This window comes from Rutilus rutilus, assembly GCF_951802725.1.
Source record: "Rutilus rutilus genome assembly, chromosome: 2".
In the NCBI taxonomy this organism is placed as follows: Eukaryota; Metazoa; Chordata; class Actinopteri; order Cypriniformes; family Leuciscidae; genus Rutilus; species Rutilus rutilus.
In genome coordinates, this window is record NC_140210.1 from 13,889,312 (window position 1) to 13,912,842 (window position 23,531).

Sequence of the window (23,531 nt, forward strand, 5' to 3'; positions counted from 1 at the left end):
CCTTAGCCATAAGAAAGTTACTAAGAACATTGCCTCAACAAATACATATTAGGCAAGAGCCTGAAACAAAACAAAAAAATAAAAATAAGCAAATGGTCAGTGAAACTGACAATGAATAATGAAAATGCTGATGTTAGCCAAGATGTCAATCTGAATTTTGAGCTGTTTTGTTTTTATGTAAATGGTGTGTATTTGTTTTGCAGTATTTGTAACCCTGCTACCCCCCACCAAATGACGGCTTGATCCCCCTGAATGACATCAAAACAATGCTGTGGCAGTAGCGGCCTTTGTTTCACCTGTTTAACTGGAAATGGGTATCGCAACAGAAGGGGCTTCCGCCCCGTCACCTGCCACACCCTGTTTAGGGTTTAGAAAGGTAGATAACTTATTTTAGCATTTTATAATAAAAACCAATTATTTCTGACATCACGTTTGACATCTAAAGGCTAATTAAAGAAAAAATAATTATAATTATTCGTCACAGTTCTTTTTGTAATTCCATTTTAATTGCTAAGAAAGTACATAACCGTTTTGACAAAGACAGCTGTAGCAGTGTAGACAAACTCTTTTTACAATCTCTTCCTACTTCAGTCTGTTTAAAGTCTTTGAGTTTAAAGTTGCTTCTGTTTACTCAGCTCTTTTGGCACTTCTCTTTTTTTTCTCTGGTTTTTGGTTAGGTCACATACCATATATGCAGGAATGTGTTTTCACAGCTAACTGAGGAACAGCTCGGCTTGTGGTAACAAGCTCACTGTTTGATTGCATCACATCCGAGGGAGAGAACGAGAGGGTGGTGTTTTTTTTTTTAGCTATAGGTGAATCAGGTCTGAAAGAGGAAGCAGGATGTCATGAAGGCGTGTTAGACACCAGTCACTATGCAATGAGTCTGTGTTTCTGTCTATCCATAGTGTGGGCCAGTGCTTTCACCGAGGACTCTGGGAAATGAATCTGATACTATTCCTGCTTTTGGCATTGACAGCTAGCCGGACTCGACTTGGTAGGTACTCACGGTAGTAGATCTTTTTTTTTTTTTTTTTGTAGAATCCTATCTCTCTTTCTTTCCATTTTTCCATTTTAGATTCATTCATCTAGTAACTCTCCGCTGTCCTGTCTGCTCTCTTCGTCAGGGTCCTCAGAAATCATTTTACACTGTAATTGGCCCCTAGGCAACACAACACTTGTGGAGTCATGTGGACATTAAGAGTGCATTCAAATGACCTGTCGTATCTTTTGACCACAATGGACAATGATAAAGTTGAGGACAGGATGGTCACAGTACCTTATAAATAGTTCTTTGACTCATTTTGTTGCTCTTGGTTTCATGCAAAACAAAAAACAGCTCGTCTCTGTTGACGAACAAAGATAATGTTGATTCAGGTCAAATGTATCTTTCTTGTGGTTTTATCTTTCAGTTAATTTCCTTGTAACTGATTATTAGTTTCCTCCTTTTTACCTCAAAGTTCTCTTGTAGCTGAATAGGAATTTTGATATTAAGATTATGTTGTAGTTAAGATGAAGTTGATAACTTTACAGTGACGTTCTGTTTTAACTTTATTCAGTGAAATAGCTTTGAGATAAACAATACTTTTACAGCAATTATTAACCTTGGTGAATTTTAGTCTCTACATACTGTATGCTAATTTGCTAACATATTTTAAACATTTTACATCTATACACATATGTATATGTATGTAGTATGTACATATATATTATATATATATATATATATATATATAATGCTAATCCATGTTCTTTCATTATACATAAGTTAATGTATAATGAACAAACATGAATTAACAATGTATATACGTATGTTTTATATGTTTTAAATTAACATTATATGCATTATATGTATTTTAATGTTCCTGTACCCGCCCATTTTTGTACCTGGCTATTAGCAGAAACTTAAAGACTGTTTAAAAAAAAAAAAAAAAAAAGGATGATTTTCACGAGGAAGGACAAGGAATGTTTCTAATCTCTCTCAGGTAAATTCAGAGACTGATGCTCAGATAAAGTCTTTCTTCTGAACTCCAACGGGTCTGAACTAATCCTCAGTGTAACAATCAAATGAAGGTTCTATACAGTCAGTTCTTAAATGTGTAAAGTAATTTAGTTTCATGTCATTACAGTTCAGTGTGAAGACGACATAGAAGATACGGGGGCAAATACTGGCCAAGAAGATGAACGTGAGTATCTGCTTCAGAACACCCACATTTGCATTTTATTTTAATGCGAGATGTTGCAGACTGAATGAGTCATGTTCCAAGCTTTGTATTCTCTCGTGGTCATGGAACTAAAAATTAATTTGCATGTGAAGCAATATTTTGTACTCTATGCCTGCTACAGTTGTCTAGAATGGGTTTATCCATCTAAAGAAAAAGTGTAGTAGTGGATGAGCACTCACATCCTCTCATAAATTAACGTGATCTGTTTATACATTTAACAGCTCCCAAAACTACAACACAAGGTAACGAAGATCTAGGTAAGAATTGCTGGTAATTACATTGATTTGACGCATCAGTAGATATGATATAAAGGTATTATATTTTCATGTTCAAACAAACCATGTATAATGTATACACTACTGTTCAAAAGTTTGGGGTCAGTAAGATTTTTTTTTTTTTTTAAAGAGATGAATAATTTTATTCAGCAAGAATGCATTTAATTGCTGGAAAAGTGACACCTAAGACATGTTACAAAAGATTTCGATTTTTTAAATAAATGCTCTTATTTTGAACTTGTCTGGGGAAAAAATGTGTTTCCCCAAACTAATTAAGCAGCACAGCTGTTTTCAACATTTATAACAATTGGAAACGTTTCTTGAGCAGCAAATCAGCATAATAAAATGATTTATGAAGGATCCTGTGACTCTGAAGACTGCGGTAATTATGCTGAAAATGTAACTTTGCATCACAGGAATAGATTACATTTTAAAATATATTAAAATTGAAAAAAAGTCATTTAAAATTGTAATAATATTTCACAATATTACTGTTTTTACTGTACTTTTGATCAAATAAATGCAGCCTTGGTGAACACAAGAGTCTTCTTTCAAAAATATTACATTTTTACAAAAATATCCCCCAAACTTTTGAACATTAATATACAGTATGTTATAATATTAAATAATAGCCTTTTAATTTCACTCTACTAAAGCCAATTATTAAAATAGTATATAGAAAGTATTATATAAAAGTATTAAGCATAGTATTTTCTACCCATTATAGTAACCGAAAAGAAACAGTTGCAGTTCAGATATATTTGTAATGATCTTTTCACAATAAATATCATCCTAAAGCATTTTTATGTGAACTCTGACAGACCTAAAAATTTGTATAAAGCAGCCATTTCGTAAAATCTTTTTCTTTTCTCTCAAATTTTGTGAACCCTTTGCGTTCCCCAGTTTGAAAACCTCTAAATTAACTGTAAAAAAATGTACTTGTAATTTTACAGTGAAATACTGTTTCAACAATGTCTTTTCATTTAAAACCAAAAGTAAAGCACTGGCAGTAAAAGCTGTTTATTGTACTGTATCAATGCCGTTTTTACAGCTGTACTATGTAGCAAAAATTAGGCCTATTGTGTAGTTCATAAGCCATATAAGTCATTTTCATTTACAGAGATAAAGTGTAGATGTTTGTTTAGTTGTATTTTCATGATTACTTTATTTCTTTATTGACAATCCTGTGAACGTGGAAGGATCTGGAGAGGATGGGAACCAGGGTACGCATTGCACTTTTCACATGCTTGATTTCAAGCTGAAATAAGCATTTCAAACTTTATCTGATCAACTTAAAGCCTACTGTGACTTTCAGGTTCAGGATATCAAAGTTTACTGAAATCAACTGAATCCACCTTGGATTTAGGCTCCACAACAAACAGTTACACTGCTATTAATGAGGAAACAGAGACGACTACTAAGTCAGATACAGACACAGAGGATCCCAACTCGGTCATCATGATCATCATACCCCTGGTTCTCACACTCGTCATCATCGCTGTGATCGTGTGTGTAGTCATGATCTACCGCAGGGGGAGAATACAAGATGCTGGTATGTCAGGATGCATTCAAACAGACTTATACAAATATCCAAGCTAAATGCATCAGTTAGGGGGTGTTTACATGTGTTTACATATTTAGGCTATCTGAAAGACACAAATATTTACTCTTCCTTGGAATCATCCAATGGTAGATGAAACTGGATGGTAAATATGATAACGTGGCGTTAGAATCTGAATGGACGCACGGTAGTTTAAACCCACTGGGCGGCATTTGTAAAAAAAGTAAAACATTTTTTATTTTTTTTGAATTACATTTTTGCAACATAGTTTTTGCCATCCATGTGTTTCTTCCCTTTCTCCTTACATTTTTACAGTTTCCTATCAGTACCTTTGAAGGCAATTGAAACTGTCTTATAATCAAAGTCTTATAAATTAAGAAAATTACTGTGTAATGTTTAGCATATTTGTCATCTTTTTTTCTTTTTCTTTTTTTTATGTAGACACAAAAGAAGATCCTTATTTGGATGATGAAGACCATGAAAAGGTGCCAATGTAAGTACACACTTTACAGGGTTAGTTCACCCAAAATGAAAATTTCGGTCTTTATTCACTCACCCTCATGTCGTTCCAAACCCGTAAGACCTTCGTTCATCTTCGGAACACGGATGAAGATCTTTTTGATGAAATCCGAGAGCTTTCTGACCCCACATAGACTGCTTTAATGTCAGTGAATGCAAAACTGGGTGTTATCAGAACCAAAAATCTTTCAAAACTTAAAATAGATTTTAAGCATTACATGATTGCAATTCTAATAGCTTTCGGATAAATATTAATTTAAGACCATGTACTCATTATTTATTTTCAACAATTTAGCAATTAACTTCAAATAAATAATAATTCACTTGTTCTCTCTAGTCATATTTCCCTGTGTGTTTATTTAGTGATTCATTTAGTATCATTCTGAAATGCATATTTGAACCATGTATTTAATGACTGTTGTTCTTTGGCAAGTCAGCCTGTTCACATATATTCATAGTGTAACACAATGATGTTCCACAAAAGCGGTTCATTGTTAGTTGGTTCCTCTTTAAAGATATAAATCTGCCACATCAGTCAAAATCAACTTCCTCCTCATAATAAACAGCCCGCAAACGCTTGCGTTGTTCTTTTCTTGATCCTCAGGCCGATGTTTGAGGATGATATCCCATCAGTGATGGAGCTGGAAATGGAAGATCTAGAAAACTGGATATCAAAAGGTGACCAACTAAAATTTCTGTTAGTAACGTCCTCTGACTCTGAGTCACGGTCCATATCTGGGCCTTGGCGAGATATTGCACATTTATAGTGATTAGTGGAGAGAATCCCAACACACATGCTGGTTTCAGAATTGAATCGATGAGATTTATCAACATCTTTATAAAATGGTGTGTTTTGTTTTTACATATGTATCATCTCAATTTTTTTTGTGCAAAAAAAAACAAAAAAAAAACAGCATTAATACACTGAGTGTATTACATTAATTTGAACTTGAATTTCAACATGTTTCAGTTTTAGTGAATTCAGTAAGTTTGTGCTTTGACCAGCAGGGGGAGCAATTGCATTACAAACATTCAAATGCTCAAAGAAACTTCCTTAGCTGTATGAAAGTTGCTCTTTAGGCAGTTTTCTTAAACTTACTCACATTAAAACAACCCCCCCCCCCCCAGCATTAACTTCAGCATTAAGGTTCAAAACATCCTACATACAAATATACTGTATTTATAGGTTTGAAGTTGTCTGCATAAAGTGTGTGAAGTGCTGTAGTTATCTAAATGTATGATCTATTTCTATATGATAAGAAAAATAAGAAGTGGAACATATTTTGTTGAATGCTTTTAACATAAATAATCTGTGTTTTTTCATTGCTTGCTTGCAGATGGAGGCAAGAAAGTGGACACTGGCCAAATATAATGAATAGCTTTTCAGTGAGTACACTAGACTTATTATTCCCTCCTTTATGCAAGATGTAGTCCAAACCTGGGAAAGCTACACATTTCTTTCTTTTTTTTTTTTAGAACAAAGTCAGAGCATATTCACAGTACAGTATTGGCTTGGACAGCTGTCTAGCGGTTAGTAACAGGAAAGCCATTGTACTAGCATGCAAATATTTAATTTTCAGGACAGATCTGTGACAGATGTTGTGCATTACTTGATTATTTACATTCACACATCATATTTCACTGCATTTCATCCTGAATTCAGATCATTTCCAAGTAATGAAGAAGAGTCTCATAAATGGTTGTAATAACATTTTTAAAAAAGTACTTACAAAATACACAGAGCAGCCGTTGGGTTCATCAGTAACGTGAAACTTTGCTTTTTCTCTTGGGCGTTGTGGAGGTTTTTTCCAAAAAGACATTTGAAAAATAATAGGGGTCCACTGAGGTGTGCCCATTTTTATATGTGAAACACATAGCAGTGGTGCAAGACAAAGCATGAAGAAATGTGTTTGTGTGTGTCACACCCTGTAATGTAATGTGTAAGGTATCATTTCCTGGAACTGTGAAATGACATAAGGTTACCTCTTACTTTACTTTCCAGTGGAATGCCCCTCAGAGTCTAGGCAAGAGCTACTGTACACAACAGCATTCCCTATGCAAACTGTTTATTACGACTGCAAAAGTTGGTGAAAATGGCATATTTCGATTATTTTGTCATAACATTTGCAGTTTGAACTATGATAAACGTCTTAGGTTGCTGCGTAAATCCCCAGGAAAGAAATCTAAAAGACGTACAAATACAAATGAATGTTTTGATCATGTTCTGCTGCCACAAGAAATAGTCACTCTTTCAGACTTTACAATGTTTTGACATCAGACTTTAATGTTAGTTTATGTTCGTTAATAAAAATGCACATTTTCATGTTAGTTCACAGTGCATTAACTAATGTTAACAAACTGGACTTTGGATCTTAAAAATGTATTAGCAAATGTTGAGATTAACGTTAACTAAGATTAATCAATTCTGTCAAAGTATTGTTCATTGTAACTAATGTAAACTAATGTTAATAAATAAAACCTTATTGTAAATCAATCAATCAAACTTTATTTATAAAGCACTTTAAAACAACCGAAGTGGACCAAAATAAAATACATAAAATACATACTTTATATAAAGTATACTATACAAATAAACAAATCAAGAGACATAAAACATAGGAAATATAACCGTAAAGTGTTAAGTGATTTCTTTCAGTCACCAAAAAGTAAACAGATCACAGAAATAAAGAAGAAGAAAAAAGAAATATATATATATATATATATATATATACAGTAACATTCTACTAACTTTGCAACTACATGTCAACTACTCTACTAGTATTAGTAGACTGTCTGCTTAATATCTGCTGTCACTTTATTTTGGTGCTCCCCCAACAGACATTCTACTGACTATAAGTAACTTTGCAAGTACGTCAACCTTATTCTACTAATCCGAACCCTAACACCTAACCTACCAGTCTATATATAACAGTCTACTAGTCTACTAATACTTTAATGAGAGTCAGTTGACATTGTGAAGTTACTTATATTTAGCAAAACATCGAAATAAAGTGTAACCAAAACGTTTGTCAGTTCACATTCACACTGTTTTTGGAACTCAATAAATGTGAATATAATTATTATTATTATTATTATCAGCCATTACCTCAGTCTTCAGTGTCACATGATCCTTCAGAAATCATTCTAATATGATGTATAATGCTCAAAAAACATGTTTTTATTATCAATGCTGAAAACAGCTGCTTAATATTTTTTTGTGGAAACCATGACACTTTTTATTCAGGATTCTTTGATGAATATAATGTTAAAAAGACCAGCATTTATTTGACAAATTCACAATTTATTCATTTAAATAATTAAAACCTAAAACAGTAGGCCTCTACATATTGTGGCATCAAGTTTGTGCATCCCTATACCCATTCACTGTAAAAAAAAAAAAAAAAAAAATTAACATGATCATGTCATGACAACATATGTTTCCTCAACTATTTAAAAAAAATTTTTTTTTAAGTTATATAACATTCAACTCATTTTTAAAATCAGTTTAATGTAATTCAAGTACATGATTGTACTTAAAACTTTAAGGTAGCGAGTTTGTTTACTGTGTTGTTTTTTCCTAAAAACACTGAAAAGTCAAGACATGATTACACTTTTAGTGATACATTGACTCTCGTCAAGTGACTAGATTGATAACAGAATAATAAACAGCAGAATTGTCTGTCGGCCTCCATATAATCCGCACAGAGGTGCGAACGGCACTTACACATTCACTCGCTTTCTAATGCAGACACAAACACAGACTATGTCATTCTGTCAAGTTTGTTTTGATGAGGCTGCGTACGAGGAACAGAATAGCTGTTACTGCTGACTTCTGACCCCCGGGTCGGTGCTGCCAGCGTGGACATCTGGTAGTCATTACAGCAGGCATGCGTGGAAGCACGGCTCAGACCGGGCCAGAGATGAGGAGGGCCTCTTTTTTCCCCCTCTTGCGTACTCTCTGTCTCGCTCTCCCTGGGAACACCAGAGGGTCAGAGTCCACAATCCAGGAATGTAAGCTTACGTCATGCAGACTGTGTTTTTCCCAGGATCGGATTGGTATCAAGCGCTATGGGGGAGCTAGCTACACAAAGGCTAGGTGATGTCAAGAATGACAAATGAATGTTTACATAAACATAAACGGATAATATCTGAGGCCACATCAGCACAGGAGTAAGGGCACAGCTCTGTTTGCGCTGAATTGAGTTCAGAAGAAAACTGATCTGATCTTGAAACCGAAATTCTTAAAAGTCACCATGAGATATTTTATGGAATATTATAAATGATTTATCCGTGCACATTATTATTATTTTTTAAATTCATGCCCTCATAATCTTTAATCAAAAAGATGTGTTCACTGGCGCGAGGGCGGGACAACCTGTCAATCACGTGACATCACAGGAATAGCAAACCACAACGATCCAATCAATTCTCTATGAACAAAATCAAGTCCCACAAATGCACAAAAGTCTATAGATTTGTCCACAAATGTCTACAGCAACTTAGTCAGTGTAGTTTGGTAAATATTTGTATTAATCCATGTTTTTCCCTCACTTGTTTTACAGGCACCTGCTTTGGACCTGATGCTGTTTTCAGCAGCGTCCTCATATCCAATGTTGCACAGTGTAGGCATTACATGTTGAGGTATACTACAGTTGGTTCCAAGAGAAATGCTTTTATATTATGTTTCATAATGCTTTAACTTTATGTTAAAACATATTCGTAAAATACTAAAGATCAATGGTGTTTGGATGAGAAAAATCTAGTACTGTCAAAACGATTAATTGCGATTAATTCCATCTAAGTTTGTATATATATCAATATATGTGTGTGTGTGTGTGTGTACGTATGCATACATACACACACATATATATTATATATTTACAAAAACGGTCATGTTAGATGTGATTAATCGCGATTAATCGGTTTGACGGCACTAAAAAAAGGAAATAAACACAAATGTATTTTTTCTGTCTGTTGCGCTGAACGGGATACAACAGTTCTACTGGAAGCTGCGTGGTCCTCTGTGCACTTTTGATATTGATTTTTTTCACTACTTTTTGATGGAGTACAGCAAAATTCGAAACAATTTTGTTTTGTTTGTATCGTGTAATAATGCATTTGCCACAGAACTCGAATATTCAGATGCATTTCATCATTCCATTTAAATTATAAAGATTTGTATTATTTTAACCTTTGTAAATTTTATTACATTTGATGTATTTTTTACATTATGCAGTATTATGTTTACAATTTAAATATTGCCATGTAAATCACTAGTTCTTGAGAAAACACCAACACATTTCCTATATGTTTAAAATATATATATATATTAAAAAGGAACTTCTGTTATCGTTGTTCTTGCTTGTTCATGTGTGTTGTTCTCATTACATGCAAACAGATTTTTTTATATTTTTGTGAGAATTATCTTATGCTCACCACAGCTGCTTTTATTCGATCAAAAATAAAGCAAAACCGGTAATACTGTAAAATATTACAATTTAAAATAACTGTTTTCTATTTCAATATATTTTAAAATGTAATTCATTTCTGTGATCTAAAAGCTGCATTTCCAGCAGTCAGTAGTGTCACATGATCCTTCAGAACTCATTCTAATATGATGATTTGGTGCTTATGTAACATTTCTTATTTTATCGCAGTTTAAAACAGGTGTGCTGCTTAATATTTTTGTCCAAGCCATGATAATGTTTCCCCCAATAGAAAGTTCAAAAGAACAGCAGTTATTAAAAAATAGATTTTTATTTATGTACCATTTTACCATAATACTGCATCTAAATAAGACAGTAAACAAATTGGTACTTTCAGTAGACTATAGGAAGGAATACACATAACAACTTACATACCTAAATAAACCATAATCTTATCTACACATGACATGAGCATAGTTATATTTCATGCTGCCCTTATTCAATAAAGTGAACTTTGTTTTTGTTCTACATCTGAGTGCATTCTCTAATGCCAAAGGTCTGGAATACTATGGGATTATGAAAGAACATTATTTACCTTTGAGTGAAACCTTTTAACTTTTAGGCAGGAACCGTTGCACTTTCAGTGTAACAGTGGTGGAAAACAACACCAGATGGAACTCATTAGATTGTTCCCTCTCCAGTCTTGTCTGATCTGTTTGGATTTAAACCCCTGTTGATCAGGGTCATGCGTGCAGATACAGTAAGGTTTTGAATGTGTTGACCTGTACTCGTGTATTAATGAATAGGCTACGTACAGATTTCTTTGTTAGTTATTATCGATCTAAAACAGTTTATATTTGTTGTGCTTGTAGATTGTAGTGTTTTTGGCAGCTTATCTGTGCATTCCTGTTGCACTATTAGTTGAGCTATGTAAAGTAGCCTATTTTATCTGACAGATTCTCTTTCGAAAAATGTGCATCACAACATAAATCAATAGGCTAATATTTATATTTTTAATAAAATAAAATAAAGATGGATAATAATAACTTTTTTAAAAACACTAAAGAAGTGTTAGTGACAAAGAAACAATGATGACGTATATATATATATATATATATATATATATATATATATATATATTTAAGAAAAGGTTAAAAACACGTACATGTCTTGTTTGTCTGTACACTGTAAGAGAGAAGAACTACAGTAATTTTTGAACATCTTATTATATATATATATATATATATATATATATATATATATATTTTTTTTTTTTTTTTACCAGAAGGTTTTGGTCTAAAATCGTGCTTTAAAATGAAACCATTGCAATCTAAAATGTTTGTTGGCCCCTAACAGTCCGCACTCCACAGGCATTGGCAACGTAATTACGTCTTAATTAAGCGACACGATGACGTTCCTAGACGATGCGGTGACGCCATCATCGGTTGACAGGGAGTCGTACAGGAATCGGTTGGATAAAGGCGATCGCGCTTTAACGGAGAAGCATCGGAGTCGTGTGCCGTATCCCTAGCGTTCTTCAGATCGGTCGCGTATTATTACAGGGGGATTTTACTTTTTTCAGAAGATAAATAATTGATAAAAGCTCTCCCTGGTTCATGGACTGGAAGGGTGCGCGTAACGCTCCTACTTTATTTCATCGGATGAAAATGTTTGGTTTGTGCTTGTAAAACTTCAACTCGTTTTCAGAGGATCGTTTCATCTTTCTTTCGGGCAAACCGGAGAGGAGAAGAGGAGAGACCGGTGACCGCAACTGGACTCTGGATAGGAGATCTGGGGGAACTAACTGACCTCCTATACACAGGAGCTTTTTTTTGTTCGTCTTTCCATCAGTCTCCAGGGTAAATACATGCATTTGTCTAATAGAACATCTTGTTTAAACGCAGTGTTTTGCAGAAACGCAAACTTGACCATGCAAGGCTGAAATTGTAGGAGTAAAGGGCCATGTGATCAGCTTCAATACACAACGTCATGCAGTTATTGGACATATGACGCTGACTGCATGGCCTTTTCTCGTGTATATAATATTTAGTATATGTACCGCTGCTTATGATGTGCTTCTGTTCAGAGTGCCTATCTGTTGAAGCAGGTTTGCATGGTATTTAAAACTGCAGTGTTTCACTTATAATAATAGAAATCACTCGCATGCACTATTTCGCAACTGTTGTTATTGTCGGTAACAGTTAAACTATTTTAACCCAAGAAATAGGACGTACACTAAATACAGTGTTTAGTAGAGTTGTGTAGCTGCATAAAACAAAACTAATATAGAAAAGCTTGAGCAACTGTCATTTTGCTTTTCCGCTGCTTTGCTTGTTTGCTCATACAGATTTGACACGCACTTCAGATTTCATAAATTAAACAATTTTTCTCGTTTGGTGAAAATGTAACTTCACAGCAGATAGACAGCGTTGTTGTTGCCCTCTAAATGCATTGGATGACTTACTACACCGTTTATACGGTGTGTTTATATATATCTGAGATCGTTTGGCGGTTTGGATTAGTAAAGATCACTAAACTTATAAGTAATAGTAGTATTCATTCTGATTTTCTCTTGTTTAGCCGGTTAGCGACAAGAGGTTTAGCTTAAGCTAACACTTTTAGCGCACCCACAGCTGGACAATCGAAAGACAAGCTGGTTTATAAATGTGTTTACCCGATTTTCCTCTAGAATGACATTTCTAATATAAAGTGCTCCATTTTGTGCCCGTGTCACCAAAGGCAGCTGGAACATCTGATAGCTGTTAACCTAGCACGTTAGCTTAGCTAGCTAACAATCGACGTTCAGCCACTGCCGCCTCCCAGAAGGGCTTTAAATCCACGTGAAGTACCCGCCAATATCCGCACAGAGTTTTCGCTTTTTAATAGGCATTTTCGGGAAAATATTAACCTGGTTTGCACGTTGTAAGTGTGAAATTATTAAAATGTACAGATTTATGTGCAGCGCGTGCAGGTCGCGAGACAAGCACATGTTAGCACCGACTAACAGCCGATGCAAGTTTGTCAAAGGATAGTTTTTTTTCTCTCTCTCAAACTCTTCAGGAAGTTTCAAATACAGCGTACACAAAATATTAATAATAACAGAACTTTTCATCCATCTCTGCAATCTCAGGTGATTGAACAAATGAAAACAACTACACCGTATGAACACATGGCTATACAAAACTTTTTTTTTTCTTTTTTTTTGTGTGCAATTATAGGCAAATGCATTCCTTTTATAATAATTAATAAACCAAGGAGATTTGGCCTGCTATTTAAGTTCAGGGTCTTGCGTTTAAAAGTTTCAGCATCATCTGTAATATTATGTAACCTGTTTTACAGGGTTTGTAATGCCATCTATTGCATGTGTTTATGTAATATCTGTTGTCAAATAAAGTTTTGTTTGGAAGGAGGAGGGAGGGAGGGTTTCTCTAGAGAACAGACAGAGGTCAGTTTGCAAGTTTAAAAGCTGTCTCCAAGCAGTGTGCCTCTAGTTTTAGTAGTTGTTTATCACCTGTTGTAAAGTTAAAGCATCAGGACGGTGATGCACGGACCCATTAGGTTTACTAGGTTTGTTTTTGTAAGTTTATGAATTTTGTAGGTCACTCTGGGATACAATGGAAAGGGTTTGATAAAATTGGAAGGAAGGGAGAGAGGGGAAAAAAAAACAGGAAACACAGAGGATAGTGTGCAAGCTCTTTCGTCCTCTCACACCCTTTCCACAACATCCATTTCCATGTGAGAAACGCCGGAATCTCCCTCCTGCATTATAGGGGTGGGTGAAGCGCTATATCTGTCAATGCTAATATTTAGAGTTCTTTCACACTAAGAAAGACGACAAGGTTTAGTCTTTTGCATCTCCCGTATGGATCTTTGTGACTTGCTGAATGCCCTTAATGTTTTGACACAAAGAGAGCATACAAGAAGGCATGACCGGATTGGGAGATGAGAGAAAGGAACCGGGTCATCTGATGTGGCTCTTTGAACAGAATATTTTTTTTCAGGCCAACCACTTCTTAATGGCACTCAGCTAAAATAAGAGCAGGTCTGCTGTGTGGTTTTGATTTAAAGATAGTCTTGGTTTTAAAGGGTTGCAGCAATCAGCAGCCTTTCACTGCAGACTCCCTTTGTATTCTCCGGACTCCTCCAGGTGTTCACTACCAGCGAGTTTTCTTTCTCAGTTCACTCGCATTCTGCTTCTCCTGTGATGGAAGATAATTGATTCTGTTGCTCAGTTGAAAGGTCTGCTATATGTTCACGAATTTGAGAGTAAAAGGGCTTATCCAAATCTTCCAAGACTGGGAAATCTTCTTGTATGTCTGCTGATAAATCAGCTCTTAATTCACTTAACTGTGGATTTCGGCTTAAGGCAAGTGCACACTACAAGACTGAAGCATAGAACTCTGTAAGCTAGCTTTGCGTATTTCTGCTGATTTGGAGCATCTCTTCTTCATTCGTTTATTACACATTTGTACATGTTTTAGATGGTTACTCATCTACAAATAAAAGTTCAGTAGCCTATGTCAGCCCACCAAAAACAATAAGTACAGAGGTTGGCTAACTGTAATGTTATCTATATTAGCTTCCACACCAAATTATGATAATATTTAGGGATGCATGCACCGATATGAACATTTTGGGCGATACGCAATAATTATTTATATTTGAAAGCCAATGAATGATATATTGGCTGACAAAAGTCTCTCACCATTAAAGGGATAGTTCACTTTGAAATTAATTTTTGATATGTTTTAGCTTACCTCAAGGGCATCCAAGATGTAGGTGTCTTTGTTTCCGCAGTAGTTTCAATTTTTATATTTTTAGGGCAAACCGTTCTTGTCTGTCAGTCATATAATGCAGGTCTATGGTCACTGGCTCAAAACACAAGCACAGAGTCCAAATTAAAACAATTCCCCATCGTCCAAATGAAACAATTCCCCATCATAAGTACACATTGATGGCCTAAGACACGAAACGAGCGGTTTGTGTGAGAAAACGAACAGTATTTATATCGTTGTTATCTCTTGAAAACAGCACACGTCCAAATGATCTGACGGCGCGGGCGGGTATAGATATATACACTAGATGTCGCTTGGCTACGGTTTCGTTCCAATGAACTGCAGTAGCCAAGGCGACATCTATTTATATATCTATACCCGCCCGCGCCGTCAGATCATTTGGACGTGTGCTGTTTTCAAGAGATAACAACGATATAAATACTGTTCGTTTTCTCACACAAACCGCTCGTTTCGTGTCTTAGGCCATCAATGTGTACTTACGATGGGGAATTGTTTCATTTGGACGATGGGGAATTGTTTTAATTTGGACTCTGTGCTTGTGTTTTGAGACAGTGACCATCGACCTGCATTATATGACTGACAGACAAGAACGGTTTGACCTAAAAATATCAAAATTGAAACTACTGCGGAAACAAAGACACCTACATCTTGGATGCCCTTGAGGTAAGCTAAAACATATCAAAAAATAATTTCAAAGTGAACTATCCCTTTAAAAGTCATGTCCCAAGCACAAAATTATAATGTTCTCGTTATTATTTGTTGCCCATGTGACAGACTTGTTTTGCACATGTTGCACTGAACTGTGTCTTCCATTTTTTGAAGTGATTCCAATCATATTTCAACCAATTCACAACCATCACGGTGAACACTTCATGGCGTCTGAAGTGTCTCAGCTGAAGGGAAAAATCCATTATATATCGGCTTTAATGAATCGGCCAATTTTCTTATCAGGCCGATATATCGTGGATCGCTAATAATGTTCTGTTTAAGTGTGGATATGTTGTATTTCACTTTAAATTCTCAAGCTCTTTACAGTCTCTGTCAATGCTTTTATCTTTCATCAGCTGGGTTTTTTTTTTTTTTTTTTTGTACGTAGTTCCAACAACATTATGTCATGTTGCTTTTGTTATAGTTGGTCTGTTGACTTCTCTATTCTCACAGAATTAGAGCAATGATTGCAACTTTTTTTATAGTTCTTGGTGTGAACATTTCACATTTTTTGCATATTATGTATCGCATGGGTTGTGGGTTGTTCTATGGGTTGTTCTAAACATGCACATATCTAATGTAGAGACTCAGACGTAATTGGTGTTGTTGAACAGTGGCTGTTTTTTGGCTGAGCTTCATGATGCACCATGGTTGCAAATTCTGTTTATTCACCCTCACGTGGTTCTAAACTTTTAACGCTCTTCGTTTTCATCTTCTGTGTAACACAACAGATGATATATCGAAGAATATTGGTAACCTGCCATTGAATTGACAAAAAAAAATAGTTACTTAAAATATCTTCTTTTGTGTTCCACAGAAGAAATAAAGTGATATAGGTTTGGAAGGACGTGAGGGTGAGCAAATGTTGACAGAATTTTCATTTTTGGGTGACCTATCCCTTTAATCTTTGTGCACTCAATACCTTATGAGTTTTTGAATGGTTCTCTTTTCACTTGTTGTGCTGGGGAATAAAAAAGGCAATGGTCACGACCACGTGACTGTCATGTCTTCTGCTTTAATGGAGGTGTGAGTTGCCAGGGAGTGTTACTGCTTTTTCAATGCGCTCTCACAACAATTAGACACAAGCAGTGGATGGAGATCCTCTCAGGGGGGAATTCCTCAGGGAGTTTGGTGAAATCAGTTCTCCCCCTTTAGTCAATAATTGTATCCAAAAACGCATCTTTGATCACCAAAATTCCAAATTTCCTGTGAATATTTTTTTTCATGCCTTAAAATAGCTTGAATGTAATTCTACACTCTTGCTTCATTTAGTAGGCCCTATATGTGGAACCATGAATATGCAAATGAGCCCCGCCTTAACACGTTTTATGTATCGCTCTCTACAATGTCGGACACGCAACGGTCATTTATATGATTGGCCTCTGGCTTGACTACGTTATCAAACAGCTAGTAATGTGTTGCTAATGTTACACAAACCATGTTTCCATTCACCACCTCAGAGTCAGACGGCTGCCTTCTAACAATCAGCATCCTTAGAAACGCTTAGAACGTCAGTGGAGAAAGGCGTTTAGTTCATCATAACATCGTAATATTCATCTTACACAATTCACCCAATATAGTACTAAATATACACGATTTTTCATATCAACAGAAACATGTACTGGGATAACCTAGCTTGTTTTCAGAGTTGTCTCTTTTTTCCACTGCAGTTTTAAGGAGAAAATACTCCGCACGCACTGGTGTTGAGTTTGCACATGGTTTGTCTTAAAGTGACTTTCTTTGTAGAGAAAAATGAGTTTTTCAATAAGGTTTCATTTAACGTGTTGACTAAATGATCTAACATGAACTAATAATGAACAATACTTTAATCTTAATTTACATTTCTACATCTACTAATAAATTTTTTAAGTGAAATGTTGTGTTTGTTTAAATCAGTTAATGAAAGTCTGTCTTGCGCAAGACTAATATGCTCAATTGTATTTTTATTAACTAACATTAACAAGGCTTATCTAATGCATTAACAAATGAGACCTTATAAAGTGTTACCAAAAAATTTTTTTAAGCCCCATACTGATACATAAAGTACATACATACCCTCATAAAGACACTCGGACATGACCTTGCTTGCAAAATCCTATAGGATTTATTTGAAACATTGCTATTAATACAGTAGCCTACAACTTCAACTTCCCAACTTCAATGGGATTCTCTTTGTGTTTGTGATATGAAGTGGCATCTTAACTTTTTTGGCTTCATACTGTCAGAAGATTGTGTTTTGCATGCCTCAAAAAAACTCTGTGGTCTCTCTTCATTACCAACCGTTGTACTGGTGAACCTGTCGTGCAACACGTCCATTGTAGACAGCATTGCTGATTATAATGGGTTCTATTTGCTTTTGTCGCCCCGCTTGTGTCTGGTGTAGACACATTGTTTTGGTATAGTGACATTTGAAGTAGATTCATTGTTTGCTTTACCTGGTACTTGCAGGCCTTTCACAAATTTGTCCATGCATCATTCATTTATATTTTTACACTGCTCCCTGACCTGCAATATTCAATTCTGATTCTTCAATCCAAGCGTCACTATCTGTGTATTCGTCATCTAGCGGTCTGTTATTCCACGACTACAACTGGTAACAGACTGCTCAAGTATGTATTGTGAGACATCTTGAGGATTTTTTTTCTTTTTTTTTTTCTCCTTGTTTGATTATTTAGTAATTTGGCAAGTAGCTACATAATAAGAGGGATAATTTTGAAGTGGGCTCTTGTATCACTCTGAAGAGGTTTCTTTTGCATAACAATTAGCTGACTACACACTGACTGTACATCCCTTGGTTTTAGGTAGGCAAAACTACATATTTTAATTGGCTGTTTAGTGGGTTGTCTGAACGGCTTGTCAAGAAAAGCTTGTTTAATTATGTTCTGTGACGTCAATTAGCTCCCATTTGGACATGTGCTTTGTCATCCCTTTAGTAGGGTAACTAGCAGACTAGTTTCAGCAGATAAATGGGCTAAATATCTATAACCTGCAGCCTCAGTACTGGCTCCAGTCTAGATTGGATTTGGCGCAAAACTTCTTATGTGCATCCCAGGAGCAGAACAATGCGCTTTATTGTAACCTGATTGATTTGTCTTAATGTATTGTTGAAGGTAATACATTTATACGCAACCCTTCTGAAAGCAATCATAACCGTAACCGTGTGAAAACATGCTTAAACTATTTTTGGTTGTTTTGTTGTTACTAATTGGATGTTTGGCTTAGGGTAATACCGTTAGCAAACCCACAGCTGGACAGTCAGATAGTTGTTTCTTTTTCATTTGGCTGTTGTAGTGATGTGCTGACTTAGTCAGTTATATAGTCGGTTGTTGGATGAGTAGTTGACCACCCTGGCCTGTGTCTAGTTTAAAGTAAAAGTGTCTGAATAGTTTTTGAGAGCTCTGCTCACAAACACTTGCCTTTTCAAACGCTGGTCTTTCTGTTATCTAAAGCATTGTGAGAAATATTGATGTTAGTATAATAAAACTGATCTGATCATGACTGATAATTTTACTTCCTGACTCTTATGTTCCTATTAATGTAGCCAAAACAAAGTTTGGTAGAAAATCTAAACAAAACACTGCAAACTAAGGCTTAATTTCTCCACAAATGTTTCTTCAATTCCTTCGGTGACATTTGGAGAGATTATTTTTGCTCTGTTTATCTCTCTTTTTTATGTCTTGGGTGAATGCCCTTGCTGTATGGGTGCTGAATTCTTGTGTTGCTCTGTGAATCACACTTGTGAACACACTGCCTCCCTGTCACACTTCTGATGAATTATGGAGTGTTTATTTGCTTTGCTGTAATGAGCTCTTTACTTTCTCAATATTTTCCTTCACTGTTTCCATTGGATCTTTGCAGATTGAGAAATGGTATGCCACCTCAGTCATTATGTTTTGCTTGTCTCTAGAGTTGCAGCACTCTGTTTTCAACAAAATTAGGCTTAATTTGTTGAGGAAACAGAACTTGGTGTGTGCTATTAACAATGATGATTAATATGCATTATCTCCCTTATTCCCGTTGCTGTGCCAAACGTCTTTTGAGCGTCGACACTATCTGTGTATTGAGCGTTAACTGCTGTGTGAAGTTGTTTTAAACACACTGTCTGGTGATGAAAGGGTGCAGGGTGTTTCTTCGCTTTCACTGTGTTCAGTTCATTTCTCTTTCCTGTATGCGCAGGTGTGTCACAGCAGGCCAATCATGTGACTAGTCACTTGACTGATTCCATCCTCTAGTCAAACCCCACGGATGACTTGCGCTGATAGTCCAGCCTCACAAAACATCTAGCCTAATATTTGATGAATGTCTAGAAATTTGGAAATCGGATTTGTCTTATTCTGTAGTGATCTCCTCTAAAAACTTCATCCAGGAAGAGCTTGTCTTGTCACAGGTAATCTGTGAATATAGATGTAATCCTCACACCTGGTCTTACTCCATTCCACCGCTCTTTTCATTAGATCTCTTCTCAAGCATTTAAAGCTGAAGTGTGTAGTTTCAAATGGAATTGGGTTGATGAAATGATTTTCTATTTTAGGGATGAGTTTTAGATTTTTCATTGCTGAATCTGATTAAGTTTTTTTTACAAGCAAATTTGCTGATTCTGATAGCGATTGCCGATTGCCCCCCCCCCCCCCCCCTTAAGCAAATTGATTAGTTTATTTGCTCTATAACAGGCAAAAAATAGCCATTTGAAATTAGAGGCAACCACTGAATTTAATCACGATCCAAAGATGCTATTGTTTTTTTATTTAAGTCCCCCTGTAGTCAATCATTTTATTCCTTAAAACTTATCTTTGATCACCAACATGGCGAACACCAACAAAATAGCTTGAATGTAGCTCTATACCCTTGCTTCATTTAGTATATTTAGTATACTTGTACATCCTCGTCTACAACTTGATGTATCAGAATGGTAACGCGTTTTATGTATCACTCTTTACAACTTCGGACACGTAACGGTAATTAATGATTAGCCTTTGGCTTGACTAGGTTATCAAACAGCTAATAATGTGGTGCTATTGACAAACCACGTTCCCATTTTCCATCTCAGTCTGCGTTCTAAAAATCAGCATCCTTAGAAACACTTTGAACATCATAGAAAGTCAGTGGAGAAAAGCATACAGTTGTAATCGAAATTATTCAACCCCCAATGCAACTCATGTTTATTGGCAAAATGTATAGACTCTCAGCTGTTTGCAATGAACACATCAAACAAAAGTAATTGAAATAGCTCAACACAAGAAATGTTTCAAGTGGTTTCCCCAAATTTAACTGAAACTGCAACTTTTAATGACTTATTCAACCCCCTGAATAGAATCCCTCACAACACAAATCTGCAAAACAGGTGTTGTCTGCTACGCAGCAGTTAATGATATGCTGAAGCCCGCCTGCATTTTGACGTGATTGGTTACTAAGTAGTTTGTGATGTAAGAAACACCGGCGAATTCAAACCGTGTTTTTGAGTGTCTTTTTTTTTCACTGGAGTTTTAAGGAGAAAATACTCCGTGTAATGGTGTCGACTTATGAATTTGCACATGGTTTGTCTTAAAGCATATTAGAAGCACCACATAGTCATATAAACATTAAAAACTTGATTTTTTTTACCTTTAAATTAGGTTGTATAGTTAGGATATAAAGTAAAAACAAAATGGTCTGTCTTTTGATTAGGTAAATTAAGCTACATAAGACACACCTGCACAAAACAAAAACAGCAGGCAGACTGAATGAAAATGTAAATTCACTCTCAGACAGTAGGTGGCGCTTATGGAACAACAGCGAAATAGCATTTCCTCTGTTACCGCTGTACAAAAAGCAGTGCTGCGCTTATAAACGGGCATTATACGGAGGTAAGAAGTAAAGGTAATGCAATCAAAGCTTTTCCGAAGACAGTCTGTCATATAATCCCCCCTCCCCCAATTTTATATATATTTATATACCTGTGAGTGTGGCTGCTACAGTAATTTCTCTGTTGGCGTGTCTCTGTTCTCCTCTTTGCGTCCGTCTTCAGCACGTTCTGTCTCTGACCTCTGTTAACGTCCTGTTTACAGAGTTAATATTTCCACACAAATTACATTTTGGGAAATGATTGTAATGCAGTTTGTGCGCAAGTCCGGAATAGAGATTGGCCAAAATAAAATGAGAAACCGATCGTGTGTTAGGACTCGCAGCAAAAACTTCAGATGAACAGCAACTATTATTTTTAGACAAATAATCCATCCCTTTGAGTCCATATAATGCAAGTGTATGGGGATGCTTCAAAAACCAGTGAACACGATGGTAATCCATACGATTCATTCATTCAGTTGTTCCAAACCTGTATGCATTTTTTGCTGAACAACACAGAAGATATTTTGGAGAATGTCGGTGGCCAAACAGTTGATGGCTCCCATTTATTTCCACAGTATGGGAAAAAAATACTTTGGAAGTCAATGGACCCATCAACTGTTTGGCCACCGACATTCTCCAAAATATCTTTATCATCTTTTGTGTTCAGCAAAAGAAAGAAATTCATACAGGTCGGCGATGAGTAAATGATGACAGAATTAAAATTGTATTTATCAAAGAACTCGCTGCTCTTTAGATTAATAGGAATAATCTATTTAATGTATACAGTGAAGACTATGCAGTGTTGTTGTACATTTGATTAGCCTACTTCCTGCTGATAAAGACTGTTTATTCTTTTTTTTAATTTTTTTTTTCTTTTTTTTTTTTCACAGGAAAGCAATGTTAAGCTCCAAACTGTTTCTAATTACCTCTATGAGAGGGAATGGAATATGTTGCTTGCTAATAAATGAGTTGTCAATTTATGATACTTTCTTATCTCTTAATTTTGATACTTAATTTATATATTGATGTTAAAAATGGCTAAATGACCCCTAAATAACTAGTTATGTAGCATTTATTTTGGTGATCGGTATTGGCCGATACTGCTTTCAGTGTTCGGTGATTGGCCCTGAAAATCCTGATCGGAGCACCCTTAGTAAACCATATGACCCCGGTTGATGAATTATTGTCTTCTGAAACAGATTGATCGTTGTGTAAAAATAAATGCTAATATTTTAACCAAATATTATAAACCAATGCTTCTGGCCAACTGTCATACGCAGCTTCATAAGTTCACGTTTGACAAACGTCAGCACGTTGTGAAGCTTGCGTGAGAAGTGACTGCCGCTTCAGAACGCACTTGCGTCACGTGCTCACGTTTGTTGATGTCAAACTTGAACTCGTGAATTTCCATTTTACGAGGAAATCAATCTGCAGAAGGCTTATAGTTATCGTTGCATGTTAGGCTGGGATAGGAGAAAGCATTTTAACATCTCAAACTATACACTTCAGCTTTAAAGTTTATAATGTTTTTACCTCCCTCAATTCCTTCTTTCTTTATGGCCCAATTTCAGCTTTGCTCTGGTCCTCAGAGATTGTGTGCAGAGGTTCTGGACACTGTAAGCAAGGGCAATGTCAATAATTCAGAGCTTTGCTATCCAGCCCTTGGCTCTAATTTGCATGAAGGGGTTTTAAGAGATCATAGGAAGCTGGGAGAACATTAGGCTACATGTACCACAACATCCAGCAAATGTAGTGATATCCCTCCCCAGCTTTACTTGCTGAAGCATCATTTCTAACCAGCCAGCTGCAGATTTACTTTTGCTTTCATTGTGGTCTGGAAAACTAATATTTCTCCTTGTGAATTGCTACACCTAAATAAGGGATGTCACGTCCTGCTCCTGGGGGGCCACTTTTCTGCAGGATTTAGCTCGGTCCTGCTCAAACACCATTCTGAAACAGGGCACTATTTGGGGGGGGGGGCCATTTGTAGTGGACATTCAGTGCACTCATTCAATCTCCCATAGCATCACAATAACAAGTGTACAACTGATCTACACTCAACGGCTGGAAAATACCTATAATGCAGTGTGAGAATGAATTCTCACGTCCTACCAGAAGATGGCATCCACAGCGAAATCCTATAGGTGTTTAAGTTTCTTTATAATTTATAATTTAATTGTTAAATTAAGGTTTATACC

At 35.9% G+C, this 23,531-nt stretch overlaps 2 protein-coding genes across 7 annotated transcripts in view; both read left to right on the plus strand.

Annotated features, from left to right (window-relative positions):
* The first annotated feature begins 208 nt into the window (after nt 1–208).
* tmem154 (transmembrane protein 154) lies at nt 209–9,896 on the plus strand. Of its 6 annotated transcripts, none has more exons than XM_084395542.1 (10): nt 209–376; nt 909–997; nt 2,130–2,186; nt 2,447–2,482; nt 3,700–3,723; nt 3,816–4,052; nt 4,503–4,554; nt 5,185–5,258; nt 5,918–5,966; nt 9,143–9,894. In XM_084395542.1, exons 2-9 carry the CDS (start codon nt 943–945, stop codon nt 5,950–5,952), a joined length of 570 nt encoding a protein of 189 aa, XP_084251668.1. In that variant the 5' UTR covers nt 209–376; nt 909–942; the 3' UTR covers nt 5,953–5,966; nt 9,143–9,894. The 6 variants fall into 6 exon arrangements, 5 of the variants coding, with proteins under 5 accessions (XP_084251668.1, XP_084251667.1, XP_084251670.1 ...); XR_014625875.1 differs by lacking the exon at nt 209–376 and adding an exon at nt 6,057–6,110 and having other exon boundaries at nt 596–997; nt 9,143–9,896; XM_084395541.1 differs by lacking the exon at nt 209–376 and having other exon boundaries at nt 596–997.
* A 1,533-nt stretch (nt 9,897–11,429) lies between these two features.
* The window catches only part of fbxw7 (F-box and WD repeat domain containing 7), a 164,341-nt gene continuing 152,239 nt past the window's right edge, over nt 11,430–23,531 (plus strand). The window contains exons 1-2 of the mRNA XM_084402978.1: nt 11,430–11,635; nt 11,714–11,865. The gene's annotated coding sequence lies outside the window, so the exon portion shown is untranslated. The remainder of the gene's footprint in view (nt 11,636–11,713; nt 11,866–23,531) is intronic.